Raw genomic sequence first — 16323 nt, forward strand, 5'->3', positions numbered from 1 at the left:
ATTCTCCTTACCTGTAAAACAACAGATGTGTTGCCATTGTGATCCTCCCTGCCCACCATGATATGCTTTTGGTATTTTAACTGCTATGACATCCTTTTCCACTTGGATGACACATCAGTGGCTTCTCTTATTTTCAGATTGCAGTGAGAATCTGTTTCACTGTCACACGGGAAAGTGCCTTAATTACAGCCTTGTGTGTGATGGCTACGATGACTGTGGGGACCTGAGTGATGAGCAAAACTGTGGTAAGTAGTGCTATGTCCCTAAAGGTTTTCATTTAAAATTACAGAAATTTATAATCAAGAATTTGTAGCTCATTGTTCATGTAATTAGTGGGTTAAATTACAAAACGAGTGGTTTCTTACTTTCTAGAAAGAGGTGGAGTTTTTCAGTTACTAGTCTGAATTGTGTTTTATGTGTCAATGTAATATTTCTTACATAAAGTCATACTAAGGAAATGCTACAGAAGTGGTGTGGAAACGGGGGTTAATTTTTTTCTTCCTCTTTGAAAGTGTTCTGTTTCTTCTCTAGCTGGAGCCAGTAGCTCATGTTTAGATTTTGGGCTTTTGAGCAAAACCTTGCTGACAGATATATTGTTTGTTCCTGATCCCCTTAATATATATAACCAAAGACCCCTCTTTAATTTGATCGCCAAGCACTACAGGAGTGACTTCTACTGTGGTGACATCTAGGGTTAGGAGGGGGCATTGTTTTATGTGTAAAAATTGATCTCATCTTTTAAAGAATGAACCTACCTGCTAGTTGCACATTTGTACCTGTAACAGCATCTTCCCAGTTGCTCTCCTCCAGCCCCTACCCGCCAGCCACTGGTAACTACCAGTCTATTCTCTGTCTATACAAATTCAGCTCTTTTAGACCCCACACAGTATTTATCTTTCTCTTTCTGAGTTCTTTCAGCGTAAACTTATACAATGGTATATGTCAATTATATCTCAATAATTAAAAAAAGAATGAACTTACCTTTTAAAGAGCTGTGTTCAGTTCTGAATGACCTCTCATGAATTAAACCCAGCAAAATTCTCCTTGCTTATTTACCTTTTTGACTTTGTGATTAGCTGTAGAATCCTTAGGTAGTATATTCTTGAGCGACATAAGAACTTTTTAATGTGAACAAGATGAGGAGAGACATCGGGCCAATGATGTGAAACAATATTCAGCATTAGAGAATACCGGAGGAAGTATAGGGGTAGGGGATGGTCAGGAGTATGATCAGAGAAATGCCTCAGAGTGGTGAGTGTCAGAAATGGCCCCATGATGGGAAACTGGTAGTTCCTAGAAGCACATGTCTAATTGCCCCTCACTGCATCCATAAAAATATTGGAAAATGTATATATGTACAAACCATCCCACAGGTCATAACAATAGATATAGATTCTTTTCTGGGACTGGACTGCCTTGTCTTGGGACAAAGAATGTGAAGCAACTGTAACTGTATGCGTCATAGAATTTATAGTTGGAAGAGGCTTTAGAGATGATCTAATCTAACCCTTCCTTTTACCAATGAGATAACTGGAGAAAAGAGAAGAAAAAGGAGGAGAGGGGAGGCCTTGAGTGTAGCTTGGTAGTTAAATAGGTCAGTGGAGAGGACCAGTTTATAGTTAGTGCGGGAAGAGCAAGAGTCTTACCATTCAATGTAATTCTTCTGAAGACAGCAGGATTTCATGAAGTTTGCACTCTTAGGGTGACTTTGTCTCTATCTAATGGTAATAATCATGATTTTCTCTTAGACCAGTCTCTGCCCCAGCTCCCACTTCCAGCATCTTTTGCAGGCTGAGAGTGTGCTAGCTTTTCTGGGTCCTGCCCAAGCATCCCCCCATTGTGTCTTTCTACTTTTCTCTCCCCTACATCTTCTATCTTCTCCACTTAATACATCCTCCAAGATCCATGGTCCCTCTACAAGTCTGTCAATGACAGTAGCCCTGTTGATGGAAACTTATGATAGTTCCTCATTATTGAATCTGTTATTCATGGATCTACAAATGTCTTTCAGAGGCTTGTTTATGTTAAGGTGATTCCATGTCTCACGGCAAAGAATGCTTTAGATTCTGCCCTTTGTGAGAAGAAACATCACTTAGTTCTCTTTTTTCCCTAGGAAAGTATAGTTTGGGACAGACGTTAAATCCAAGACAAAAGGAATCATAAAGGAAAACAAATATTTGGCATTTTTTTCCCAGGAGTTCCTTCAGCTATGAGTTATATATTAAGACAGCTCAGTAGGAAAGCCAAGTTTAGCATCAGGAAAGATGACAGGAGCAGATCTGCCTTGCCCTTTTCCTATAGAGAGGTAAGTTGCAATTCTTAGAAACAGGACAGCATTGTCACAGATCATCAAATCAGCTGTTCTGCATTGTGAAACCCAAATCACAGTTCTGTTCATTTGAGCCAGTTAAAAATCACAAAGTTTTCATAAGGAAAGAAAACAATGACTAAACAAAACAGAAAGCAAGACATTCTATGGGCTCTAAGGAAGCTGGGTGGTTGTTATTCATCTGGAAAACGGACAGGTCTTACCCCATAGTGATGGTGGCCAGAGGGCCGCATGCTTAGGTGGGAGGTGATGTCCCATCATAGAAGGGTTATTGAAGGCACCGGAGTGATGGGAACAGACTCTCTTCTAGAGCTACGAGCTGTACAGTTCTGAGCGTCTGTCATGCTAGTTCCCGACATCCTTGGAGGTCCTTGTTTTCTGTAGATTGCAGCCCCACAGAGGAGCATCGCTGCGGAGATGGGCGCTGCATCGCCATCGAGTGGGTGTGTGACGGTGACCACGACTGTGTGGACAAGTCCGATGAAGCCAACTGCTGTGAGTGCCCTGAGGATTTTCATTCTGCTTATTTCCCCGCTTCTGCCTGTTTAGTCAGATATGCTCAAGGCTCGCTATCTAAACAGATTCTTCTGCTCTGGCCCTGGCCTGTAACGACAATAACTGGGTGGTGTGGTGACCACAGCCTTCTGCGTCTCTCTCTCCACATCTCCCAGCCTAATCTGGCCTCTCTGGCCAAGCAGGTGGCTGTTTTCTCTCTTGTTGTCCATGTATCTCCTTTCTGCATCTGTGGCTTTGTCAGAGGGGATGTTCCTCCCAGGGGCTGGGGGACTTTTCTTCTGCAAACAATATATGAGCTGTTAAGCAGGAGCCTCCAGACATGCTCTCAGGTGCCATTTGTGGGAGAACTTGGAGAGACCTGGCAGAGAGAGGAGAGCCTTCAGGGGTCAGAGAGTGACAGTGTGTGACAATAATAAAACTTCAGAGCTTGTTGTGGTTCTGGGTGAGTAAAGCGTCTCCTGGTAGCTGTTATACCACTCCCTAATAAAATCAGGTGTTACTTGTCATTTTTTTCCCCCTAGAAATAGCACTATACTCAGTAGAGTATAATAAAATGTTTGAACAGAGGCAGGTAGGTGTTAAAAGAGAGTAAAGTTGACCTGAAAGAGTGAATATGATACATTTTCAAACTAATTACACTTTTTATTCCATTTTTTGCTGTCTAATCAAATTAGAAAAAGCAGATATATGTGAGACTGACTATTTAATTTGCCTGTAATTTGAGGCAAAAATAGAAATGTGGGTTGCATGGTTTTTATTTTGACATAAGAAAAGTCATAAACATTAGTTAGTGAATGCAATGCCCAGCTCTCTCCTTTCCAGAATTGAATTTGAACTGGAACATCACCTGAGTCCTTGCTTAGTGGACAGAGTGGAACAGAGTGGACTATATTTTGATGAATCTTGGAAAAGCAAGGAGATGGTGCTCATGTATGCATGAGTGTGTGTGTGTGTGTGTGTGTGTGTATAGAAACATAAACTCAGTGAAGGCTGCGGTCACATGATACATGGGTCTCTGAGGCTCTAACAGACAATAGGTATAGAATTAAGACAACCTTCAGGAATTGGAAGGTTAATGGCCACTAGACCATCCCTTTTAAATGTCAGATGTCATAAACAAGTTTTGAAGTTAAGTGTTTATTTTGAGGTGAGTTCTATGCCATTCTTTCACATGCACCATTTCATTGGGGCACTAGGTGAAATGCTGGGGTTTAGGGTTCGAAAAGCTTGCCTTCACATCCTGGCCCTACCTTTCAACAGTCTTGAGACTTTAAGAGACACACTAAACTCTCTAAGCTTCAGTTTCCTTATTCTAAACAAGGTTGATAATATCAGCTTTGCAAGTTTGTTATGAGGATTTGAGATGAGACATGTAATACTCCTAACATAGTTACTGCCATGAAGTAAGCCTTTAATTGTAGCTTTTATATTAGTAGTATAACTACTACTGTCATAAATACTATGTTTTACCATGCAGTGATCATGAAAAAGTTAGTTTTTCGTAAGTGCTATTTGATAAGTCAAGAGAAATTCTGGAAAGAAAACTTTCCATTCCAGAAATACTTGAAACGAAAAAATTAATGATCTATTCATTCATTTAAGCAGAACAGTCAGATATTCAGAACACTTTATTGTTTGGTGATGCCAGATAAATGGGAATCATTTCTATGATCTGCAGACTGAATGAAGTATAGATAATTAAAGTGCATGTCATTTTGGCATTTCCTAGCATGTCACAGCCAGGGGCTGGTGGAATGCAGAAACGGACAGTGCATCCCCAGCACCTTCCAGTGTGATGGAGATGAGGACTGTAAGGACGGGAGTGATGAGGAGAGCTGCAGTGATGACGGTAAGTCCTGAACCGGTCCTGACTGGCAGACCTTCCCTGGGAACAGAGCAAATCGCTGAAAGTTACCCAAGTGCTTAAGTAGGATTCCCATGTAAATCATTCCAGATTGCCTCACAGCTCTGGCCAGCCAGGAACCCCTTCTTGTAAATATAATTCTCATGCAGCTCACAGTAAAAATAATTCCTAAGGGTGAAGGGTAGAGGTTAGACACTTAAGCTGCCTGGGCAGCGTCAGTTAGGGGGAAAAACCATGACAAAGAGAAAAGTAGCGTATAGTAGTCAATTCAATTAGACTAGATTCCAATTAGAAGGAACTGGCTTCTGAAATTAAATGTAATGGCTCCCTAAAATAACCACATGCAGAGAAGCAGTTTAACACCTCACATTACCAAGCAATATTCTTAAATACACTTTAAAAGGAGTCTGAGATCATCTGTGAGACCCCAGAAGAAAAAGTACACCAAATAAGTTGGTTTTTAAAATGTGTCTATGTCAGGAAAGAAAGTTCCACGTTGATTGTTTGAAGCCCCAGTTTGTACGAAAGCATCTCTTCGTGCAGGGCTGGAAATATCCCTCGACTTAAACATCACTACATTTGTTTGAGTGACCTTGCCTCTTACCTACAGAGCCTAGTTGTTAAGAATGTGGATATTGCAGTCCAGCTGCCTGGGTTCAGATCCCAGCTCTGGTACCCACCACCTGGTTGACTTCAGGCCAGTAACTTAGCCTGTTGCATCTCAGTTTCTGGGTCTGTAATCTCAGAATAATGACAGCGACTTCACAGAGTTAGCATGTGGTGAGTTGGCTGTTACCGCATGGCCACTGTGTAAAAGTATGCCTTGGGCTGTGTGTTTCCCAAATCAGCTAATGAGATTGGTCACCTGTAACTAAATTACCTTTCTCATAATGAATATTGATCACTAGAATGGCTTTGATGAGAAAGCATTCCAGACTTCCAGGAGAGCCTTTTCATCACAGACTTACTACATGAAAAAACTAGATCAGGAGTGCTTCGTGTTACCGATTTTTAAAATTCAGGAGAGCCTTTTCTAGCCATGAGTGATTATGTGCATATCAGCCAAGCACCTCCCTTTTGATCAGATAGTTCCTCTTTTCTACAGAATTCACTGCTGTTTGAAATACTTTTGGATTCTTCACGATGCAGGAGCAGGATTTGTAAATATTTCCTTACATGTGTGTGAAAGATGTAAGAAAGTCATGTGATCAAACGGATCGCGAAGTAAACTCGTAGCATCCTTATATTATTCAGGCTAGTGAATTTAACCAAATAGATGTGTACCGTGGTGCTGGAAACTTAGTGCCAGCGAAACAGCTCATGGGGCTGGCAGGCTCCTGGGGGTGAGACAGGCATGATACAAATAATGGTGCTAGTCCCTGTCTAACTGCGGAGTGACATGGGTCAGGAGGAAATTCAGGGTCGTAGGATGCTATGTATGGTGAGAATTCCCTGGAAAGGGGCTTCTGGGAAGCCCCCTGAGGAGGAGACATTGGAGGTAAGACCTGAAGACAGAATGAAATTAACAAAGGGGAGAGGGATGGAAGAAAGCATTTCAGACACGGGGAACTGCTTGGCCAAAGGTCCCACAGCAGGAAGGAGCAAGGTAGTTTAGAGTTCTGGGAGAAGGCCATTGTCATTAGAGAGCTGAGAGTGAAGGGGAGTGAATTATAATTGAATAATTGTCAGAGTGATCACAGGCTGGTTCTGCTCCACAAGGCTAGGAGGGAGGCAGGGACCCCTTCTCCCAGGGCTTGGGGCCCAACCCTCAGCCTCTCTCTCAGCCTTCCTGGTGAGTCTCCCTTAACCTCCAATGATTCCAGCCTGTGAACATTTTTACTCTAGACCTCTGCATATCCTGCTATTTCCTGGGGAAACCCATCCACCCCTCTTACCTCAACTTACACCATCTGCCTGAAAAACTCCTTTGAGACACTTTACTCTTAAACTGCCCTGGTTTGCTTTTCCTGCTTTTCACGGGTCCCTTCAGTGGAGCGGTGACCACACAGCATCGTAAGATTCCCTTCACGACCGTGTCCCTGATCAGAGCAGGAATGATCGGGCTTTGTTATCTTTCAACGCTCAGGGCCAAGCTTGCCATATAAGCTGTCACCTCGCAGGCACTTAATATCTGCAGAAATAAGAAGTTCATGTTGTCCTCATAAAATTTCTGTAAGAGACGGATTTCGTGGAAATTATCTGAACTTACCTTGCAAAAAAAAGTTTGACCTGGTAACATTAAAAAAAGATTGGGGGGAGCAATATCTCTTTTCTGCAAGGCTATGATTTATAGTGTTGTACATTAATGGTGCTGGAAGAAAGAAAGAGCCCAGCATAATAAATATTGTCTTAGAATTATAGATAAGAATGATTGTATGTATACTATGCTGTTATTTACATTTAAAAATGCCTTGCGAGATTTTCTAGATTCCAGATGATGGATCTGAAAGTAATTGGCTATAATGGGGGAGAGCTGGAAAGTGAATGGGCAGTAATTTATTACCTTATCCATTTAATCTACAAATGACCAGGAAATCAGTGGGAAAAGCAGTTTCCTCTCTAAATACCTTAAGGAAAAGCCATTAGGCTGACATTACTGTTGTCATTCATTTGGAAACAAGAAACCCAATTCTCAGGTCACTGCAGCTAGGCCAAGGATACTTTCCAAGGACACACAGAAAATCCGGATAACAGCTGCATGAGACTCGTACTGTGATAAAGCCTCCTTATTGTGTTGATGCCCTGTTTGTTATTAAGAAAAGCATTTTCCTTAGAGGGAAGACTAGAGTAGGGATCAAATGGGTCTTTAAAATATTGGTCTTTCCCTGCAATCACTGGAATTTTATTTTGTAAGCAACTGTCTGCACCCATGTCAATATAAAAATGCGATCTTTTCCATTAAAAGCAACAACAGCCTGTTTTTTTGAGGATCGGTTGCCTCTTCGTTTCTTCATACCTACAGAATCCTTCTGGAATAACTGTGCTGTATTTAGTCACCAGGAAAATTAATCCAAAAAATACCTACTCAAACATGTGTTCAATATTTTCGGAGAAGTTGGAAGGAAATGAAAGATGTGTCATTCCTCCTCTCCACCAGATCCCTCAGATCCTTGTGCGAGAAATTTACAGGTGCTGATCAAAGTGATGTGCCTCTCCCGTCTCTGCAGGTCAGACTCCGTGTCAAGAAGGAGACCAAAGATGCCTGTACAACTCCTGCCTTGATTCATGTGGTGGCAGCGCTCCTTGTGACCCTGGCAACAGTCTGAATAACTGTAGTAAGTACAGCCGCTGACAAAGACAATCACCGCATCAGGATATGCATTCAGCTTTTCCCTTTTGCATTGACATTAAAATGCTGAAGCCTGGAATCCCTCCAAGATACGTATGTGTGTGTGTATATATATTTATTATATATATAAATTATATATATATGATCTCTTTTTTTTAAAGTTTCCACGTGGTAGCAGAAAAGAAGCAAAATGGCCTTACTTAACTTAAATCATAAACAAATGGGTCCTCATGCATGGGCGATGAGTCCATGTTGCTGAATGTCATTACCATGACTTTCCATTTAGCGTCGGCTCCTATATATTATTTTCTTGGCTCCATCAGCTGGCAGATGCTATCTTTCTTCCTTTTTAAAGCCCAGCTTCAAAAATGGAAACTTAATCCAAGAAGCAAATATGACGTTTATCTAAACAGCCACGTGAAGCTTTGGCGATCTGTTCTCATAATAAAATTTATCCTCACCCTTCCAGGAACTTTGCTGGTCTATCGTAACGATCTTGTGGCCATGATGTTAATCTGTGTCTGTGACAGTGGAACTGCTCCAAGTGGTCCAGACAGGTGGCTCTCTCTAAACTGGCTGCAGGAGGAGGAAGGATTAGGGGAAGATGGGATGAGTAGGAGGAGCAGAAAGTCTTGTGGGAAATTTAAAATGAAAACCCCTAAAGGCTCTGATTTCAAGTGATGGTTTCTTACTTCTGGGCTCTGCTTTCATTTTCTGCTCACTTCTTTCACTTCTGATAATTAATTTTTGGCCTCCCTGTGCTTGGGCTTGAGATTTAGAAGCACGTCTGTCAGCTTTCAGCTGGCAAGAAGGCGTGACTTCTTGGCACAGATCCTAGCAGTGAGGGCCTCTGGAGGCTGGGAGGCCGAAAGGCTGAAGGGTTTGGGTCCTGGAATTTGTTGACGCTTTCGGATCCTGGTTCTACTCCGTGACCTTCCTGGGTCAATGTAGAGCTTGTAGGCGGGCCGTTACCCCTTGGGGGACTTCAAGGGGTGAGAGCAGTGAGCTGGACAGGATTGTGAAGGAGACAGCCAATTAAAAACTGAGACTGACATGCTTTTTTGTTTATTTTCACAAGCTGTTAATAGCTGTTTGGCTGGAAGTGCAGTAGCCAGCCCTCCTCCCTTTCCCACAGGAGAGAACCGTTCCGATAGATAGCAGCCTGACCACCAAGATGCACGGTCATTTTGCTCACTCTACACTGATTAAATATACGTGTATGTGTGTCCATATGTATGTGTATATGTGTGTATGTGTATGTAGGTGTATACATGTAGTGTTTGACTTTGCGTATCTCCCAGTTTGCCCTGGAACTCTTTCAGAATTATTTTTTACTTCACCTTGACCTTGGGATGCAGAATTTTGAACAATGGCAGTGTTGTCTCAGACACGTGTAATTTATTAAAGTTTTGGGGGTTGTCTGACGTGCAATGGCACTTACTGTAAGATTTTAAAAAAAGTTGAAACAGTAGGGTTAGCCCGTGTCCTAGTTAGGCGGGGAGTAACTGGCCTATGTTATCCTACTTTCTTTCTCTGTACTTAAAATATTTCAAGATTAAAAATATGTAATCACCCATTAAAAAAAGAGAAATTGTTGGAAGGACACTAGATAACTCGGGTCAGATGTATATTTAACTAATATTTATAGTGTGCTTATGATGTCCCAGGCACTGGGATGGGTGCTGGGCACTTTAATGGCAAGGAAGGAAGACATGAGTCTAGCCTTCCTGGAGACAACTGTTCAATGGGGGACACATACTGCCATCTTCCCGCTTACATATTATGACTTTGATTTTCTCTTTATGTTCTTCAAATGCACTCAGTTTCCCAGGGTCTCACTGTCTCATCAGCTTCCTCATTCACCATAGGTTTTCTTGCCAGGTTCTCTCTGATATATTCACCAAACATTTGAACACCCCCTCTTCTGAGTACCAGGTACTGGGCTTGTCATTGGTCCCCATTCCTTCTGTGTTATTAAAAACAGTGTATATGTCTAACTTCCAGTTGAGAATAAAGATGCTTTTCAAAGAGCTTCAGGGTGGTATGTGTACTAGGCTCTCTGGAAACATGGACAAGTAGCATCTCCTCTAGGAAAACTCTTCATGTGCTTGAAAATGTGATGAATTATTTAGAGACCTTCGTCACCATCAGAGATCACTGTCATTTAGATTCTGGGGCACTGGGCAGCACTGTCTTTCTCTGGCTCCCTGCCAGTGGAGAATATGAGTTTGGAGAATTTGGATATTCTATCTGGTGGAGTTAGCCTCTCACTGGAGTGGCTGGGTGGCTTGTCCTTGAAGACAGTGGTTCTTGCCATCCCATAAACTATTATATAACTTTCTAATGGTCCCTGAAGGTATACTGGGTGGGACCCAAGCATCAGTAGTTTCAAAATTCCCCAGGTGACGTTTTGCAGCCAAGGTTGAGAGTCATTGCTTTAGTGGCCTCTTCATGACTAGAATGCTGGGGGTAGTGACATTCCTGAAATTGGACGTGAGAAATATCTTTATGTTTTTTCATATTTTTTACTGGAGTAGGTCCATGCTTTATCTCAGATTCCCAGTAATGCCTAAAAATTTTCTTTAAGAAGCCTAAATTACACATTTCAGATGATTGTGTACTGATGGCTTGAAGTATCACAGTATCACCACATCCACTCCAGCCCACAATCTTTAAAATGTTTGCACCCTGCTGGGAGGCAAAGTGCAGATATATCCTTGCCTTAGGGGTTAGGACCTGGACTGTTACTCCCCCTCACTGTGGTGTGGAGGGGCTGACCCATCACTTCCGTTGCATAGTGTGCAGTGCGCACAGCTGGGGGAGCCTGGTGGTGAGAGCAGCTCCCGGGCGTGTGTCTCTCCCCACATCCCTGTGCCCTCGAGTGCCAGGGCTGTGTGAAGCCGGCATGGCTGTTGTACCTCAAGGACCCTCGTGGTTTCCCATAGTGTCCCATGTACCCTTAGGTCTACATGTTTATTCTATACTTTTTTCTTCAACACTTATTTTTAATAGCACAGAAGAAATGGGGACCAATGACTAGCCCAGTATCTGGCATGCAGAGTCAGGGGTGTTCAAAGATTTGTTAAATATATCCGGAGAGAACCTGGCAAGAACATCTATGGTGAATGAAGTAGCTGATTAGACAGTGAGACCCTTGGGAAAGAAGAACATAAAGAGAAAACCAAAGTCACATAATGAGTGGGAAGATGGTAGTATGACTCCCCCACTGCCATCGAATAGTTATTTCTAGGAAGAAACGAACCTTTGAATAATTTCCCAGTGGCCTGTCAATTTCCTTCCCTCCCTTTGCAATCTCTGGTTGGAAGGAACAAATAGTGTAAGGGTGTATTATAAAAACAAAAAAGCCAAACATAATGTTTAAGGGCTTTAGTTCTCGGGAGCAAATCATAGAAGAGAGGAATGATCTCTTTCTAAAAGCATTCCCAACTAACAAGTGAAAAATACATGATTGAATTAGAACACTTCATTTGGTAATGAAGTGAATTAACGGGTCAAGTCACTGATCATGGACGTGCAGCTGTAGACATCATGAAAAGCAATCAGGTAGATGTGTCTTCTGAGGAAAGAACAGGGCAGCACCTTGAGTCTTGCCAAAGGGATGAAACCTAATCAACCCCCTGGATTCAGCTGCTGTTGGGAAACCAGGAGGACGGGGGATCGTGTTCAACCTCACCATGAGCGTGCAATCAGCAAAATCCAACCTCCAGCACACGCTGCAGGTCAAATCCCTGGTTTCTTCAATAGTTAAGAAAACATCAAGAGGTGGAAAGGGAACACAAACACTGTAAGAGACTTGAAAGACAAAATAGGTTTTCAAAAATGGGTCATCCTAAACTGTGGTGTCTAGGGTGTGGTGTATACTCAGATAGTAAAACTATAAAGAAGAGTAAAGAAGGGATAACTCTGAAACTCAGTAGGTTCTTCGTAGGGGAAGGAGAAGTTGACATAAGACGTATATGGAGGGCATCTGGGATGCTTGGCAAAGTTCAGTTTCTTGACCTGGGTTAACTACAAGGGTGTTCACCTTGTAATATAGCTCTTCAAGTTATTAAAAATAATAATGATAAAGAGAGATTTAAAGTTTGATGCAAAAGTGAATCTTGGAATCATATATATGCTAATGGATGTTGAAAATGACGTCTTCCCATGTGAATAACCACCATAGTACATGATTTCCAAAGGCTTGAGGTATTACATCACGATAAAGATGTAATATCATTTAGTTAACAAACTGTCTTTAGGTTGAATTTAACAAATCTTGTTTCAGACTTTGAAAGGTGGTCTATCATGCAGACTCCATCAGGATTAGTTTTTCAAGAGATATTTAATAAACCTTGTCTGTGTTCAGGATACCTTTCAAACTGAAAACGGCCCTGCAACAGCAAAATGTTCCCACATGTTTGTGATGAGATCGCCCTCTAGTGGCTGTTGTAAATCAGTCATGAGTGAGTCTAATGCTTAAGCTTAGGAAGTTTATTGATTGCAGATGCTAACTACTATATATAAAACAGATAAACAACAAGTTCATTTTGTATAGCACAGGGAACTATATTCAGTATCTTGTAGTAACCTATAATGGAAATGAAGAAGAATTGAAAAGAAATACATGAATATGTATGACTAAAACATGCTGTACACGAGAAACTGACATGTTGTAAAGTGACCATCCTAAAACTAAAACAAACAAACTCTGAAATTAAAAAAGTTTACTGATACCATAAATCATAGAATTTGAGGCTGCCAGATATCTTGAGATTTTATTTTGCTTAGCATTCTGAAGAATGCCTTTATGAAGGAACAAAACAAGATTCAATCAACCTTAACCACATTCACTTAAGATCTCAGAATGATATATGATCATAACTTACTCCTTTCATCTCCCTTGACTCTAAACGCTTAAAGATTCTGTCTTATCCCAAATCAAAACTGATACATCCACCACATATCAAAAGAGAGAAAAGTTACCCATGTGATATGTCTACTAATCATCTCAATGGAATAAACCAACGAAAAGTAAAAACTTGATAGGGTGATTGAGGAAGAGAGAGAAAGAAAAGGCGTATGCAGGGAAAAAAAGACTACATCAAAATGTGTGTGAGTGATCCCAGTTTTTGTAAAATTATAAATATATTAAAGAAATTCGGAAAAATAGAGTTTGAACTGCATCTACTGATTTGTCATGATGGTCATGATAGGCAATTAAGCATCAAAAGCAAGTTGAAGAGGAACAGGAGTAGTACGATTCTACTTTCGCAAAAGCAAAGACGAATCTCTGCCTGGGTGTGTAAATGCTTGTATGTATCAATATGAGCAAGTGAAAGGCATGGGAGGATTAAACCCACCTGTTTGCTTTGAGGGAAGTTAAGAGAAAAGGGGTGGGGAGGTAATGGGCTTTTCCTGTGTGCATCTTTGTATTGTTTTTATTGTTTTAAAGAATATGCATTTTTTTTGTGTGTAATCTGAAATTGAAACACCTTAACTTTATTCCTCTTTCACGAATGGAAGAAGTGACCAGCTGAGCCCATCCCACCCACACCTCGTCCATCTCTTTCTTTTCTCTCCACCCTGCCGGCATCCTCAAGACTGTGCCCACTTTCCAGTGTTCCTTCTTCCCCAGTAAACTGAGTCTTAAACACTTGGTGCAGGAGAGTTTTTAATCTGGCCAGCGTCAGAGTTCATCAGCAACACCTCCGCAAAGCCCTCAGATTCTTCAAATTGAGAAATAGTCCCAGAGCTGTTTTAATATTTCACTGCAGTCCTTCTTGCTAATCAGCTTGCCTGCGTACCACTTCTTAGTCAAGTCATTAAATTCAATTTGAATAATTAGTCTTAAAAAGGTGTGAAGTCTTCGGTGGGCTTGATTCCCCCAAGCCACTCCCTTGATTACTTCTGTTCACCCGGAATGTGGCGCATCTTCCGCAGACAGAGAGGCAGCTGGAAGCCTCTGTACTGCAAGACCTACTCAAACCCCACTTACCCTGGGAAGGCTCCACCAGCTGCTCTTGCCCACCTCGTCGTCCTGGACTCAGCATTTTGTTCAATACCGCTGATCCTGGCCTGTTCACGTTATGCCGCGTATACCTCACCTGTGTCTTTCTTCTCTGAAGACTTAGAGTACTTTAATGGCAGGGGCTTTATTCTTCAGTATTTTTACATTTGAAATGTTTTTACATTGCTGACTGTCCCCCAACCCCTTCCTTCCTTAATTCTTGCACTGTGTTAGATATAGGCTTTGAGATCAAGATATAAAGTCTCATTTCACAAAAATCTCAGAATTCGGTGGGGGTGGGCAAGTAAGTCAGTCAAGAATAGAGCAGAGGGCAATTTGCATGGCAGGTGACTCTGTGGCTCTCAGCAGAGATTCCTGTTGGGAGTGGGCGGGGATGGGTGGTTGGCCAGGAAGGCTTCCTGGAAGTGGTGTTTGTGCTGAGTGCTGCAGACAGAGGACGAATTTGCTTGATGGGGAGGATGAAAAAGATGATTCCAGGCAGTAAGTGCTCTATTCACTTGGCAGCTAGAAGCATGATTGTGTTTGAAGGGTGTTTACAAGTGTGTGAAGGGAAGAAGGGGATAAAAGAGAAGCTCACAGGGCCCACAAAGGCATGCAATTCTTAAAACGTCTGGTGTTACTAAGAATATACTGCTGGTGAGATAGTCACTGGTGGTGAGGCTGGAAAGTTGGGCTATGGTTTGGAGTATGAAATAGCCTTGGATGCCAAGATAAAGGGTGAGGAATCATCTCACTGGTAATGGATAGCCAATGGACCTCCGCCTCCTCTTGCCCTTAAATCATGTAGCATTATACACTGAACAATAATAAAACATGTATTAGAAAGTCATATAATTGCTTATTTAGCCAAGCTCATTGATTTTTTTTAATGAATATCACTTCCATGACTATATTATTTTTATTTGCCTTTTTAATGTATAAGGGTTCTTTACATTTTCTAGATTATATGTACATATACTTTACACTCTCTTCGTTTTTTTTTCTTTTAGGTAAACAGATGTTCTTAAATTTCTTAAGTTGAGGTATAATTGATATATTACATTACCTAACTTTCAGGTACACAACATTATAATTTGATTATCTGTAAACACTACAGAGTGATCACCACCAAAAGTTTAATTCACATCTGTTACCATATAATTAGTCCCCTTCACTCATTTAGCCAACTCCTTAATCCCCTATCAGCTTCCCCTCTGGTAACCACTAATCTGTTTTCTGTATCTATGAGTTTATTTCTGTTTTGTTTTGTTTGATTTTCTTTTTTTTTTGATTCCTCATATGAGTAAAATCATACAATATTTGTCTTTCTCCATCTGTCTTATTTTGCTTATAGTAATTCCCTCAAAGTCCATCCATGTTGTTATAAATGGCAAGATTTCATTCTTTTTTATGGCTGAGTAGTATTCCATTGTGTATATATACTGGTGATGTTCTTAATTTAAGTGAGGTCCAGTTTATTTTATTTTATTTTTTTATTGAGGTATAGTCAGTTTAGTGTTTTGTTAGTTTCTGGGATACAACATAGTGATTCAATTATACATGAATATATTTCTCTTCTTATTCTTTTTCATTGTAGGCTATTGCAAGGTATTGAATATAGTTCATTCTTATCTTAGCTACTTTAAAGAAAGAGGGTAAGATAGACTTCAATTTTGTAAGCTTTTAAGAAATTGTCTTACATGTGAAATTAAACAGTTATGTAATATGTATATGTGTATGTGTGTTTTTTGTTAGGTCAGTGTGAGACAATTACGTTGGAACTCTGCATGAATTTGCCCTACAACCATACAAGTTACCCAAATTACCTTGGCCACAGGACACAAAAGGAAGCATCCATCAGCTGGGAGTCCTCTCTCTTCCCTGCACTTGTTCAGACCAACTGTTACAAATATCTCATGTTCTTCGCTTGCACCATCTTGGTACCAAAGTGTGACGTGAATACAAGCCAGCGTATCCCCCCTTGCAGGTAGTACACTGGGGTCTCCCCTCAAGCATCCTCATTTTCCTTCAGGGAGAACCAACGGAATGAAGACTTAGTCTGAGTTTTGACAAAATACATATTTTGCTAACGAGCTCTGTGTTTAACAAATCATGTATTTAAAAGACAAAGAAGTAGGAATTCTACCATGAATATCTGAGTGAGAATTACAAACTGCCTTTCGTATTGGTTCATGGCCTTTAGTCAAGTAAAATCACATGTTTCATTTTGGTGGATCAAGAAGTGTTTTTTAAAATGTGAGTCAGAAGAAGATGGTGTGTCTCTTTCTCCAACAATGGGGATGTGTTTCAAATGC

General features: G+C 41.0%; 1 protein-coding gene across 4 annotated transcripts in view; it reads left to right on the forward strand.

Moving 5' to 3' along the window:
* CORIN (corin, serine peptidase) overlaps positions 1-16323 on the forward strand; it is a 217928-nt gene that overhangs the window by 141951 nt on the left and 59654 nt on the right. For all 4 annotated transcript variants that reach the window (XM_015249997.3, XM_015249999.3, XM_072944469.1 and 1 more), the window contains exons 7-11: positions 138-245; positions 2714-2824; positions 4575-4694; positions 7877-7984; positions 15764-15995. In XM_015249997.3, the coding sequence (XP_015105483.2) occupies positions 138-245; positions 2714-2824; positions 4575-4694; positions 7877-7984; positions 15764-15995 (679 nt within the window). The remainder of the gene's footprint in view (positions 1-137; positions 246-2713; positions 2825-4574; positions 4695-7876; positions 7985-15763; positions 15996-16323) is intronic.

This window comes from Vicugna pacos, chromosome 2 (genome assembly GCF_048564905.1).
Source record: "Vicugna pacos chromosome 2, VicPac4, whole genome shotgun sequence".
Classification (NCBI taxonomy): domain Eukaryota; kingdom Metazoa; phylum Chordata; class Mammalia; order Artiodactyla; family Camelidae; genus Vicugna; species Vicugna pacos.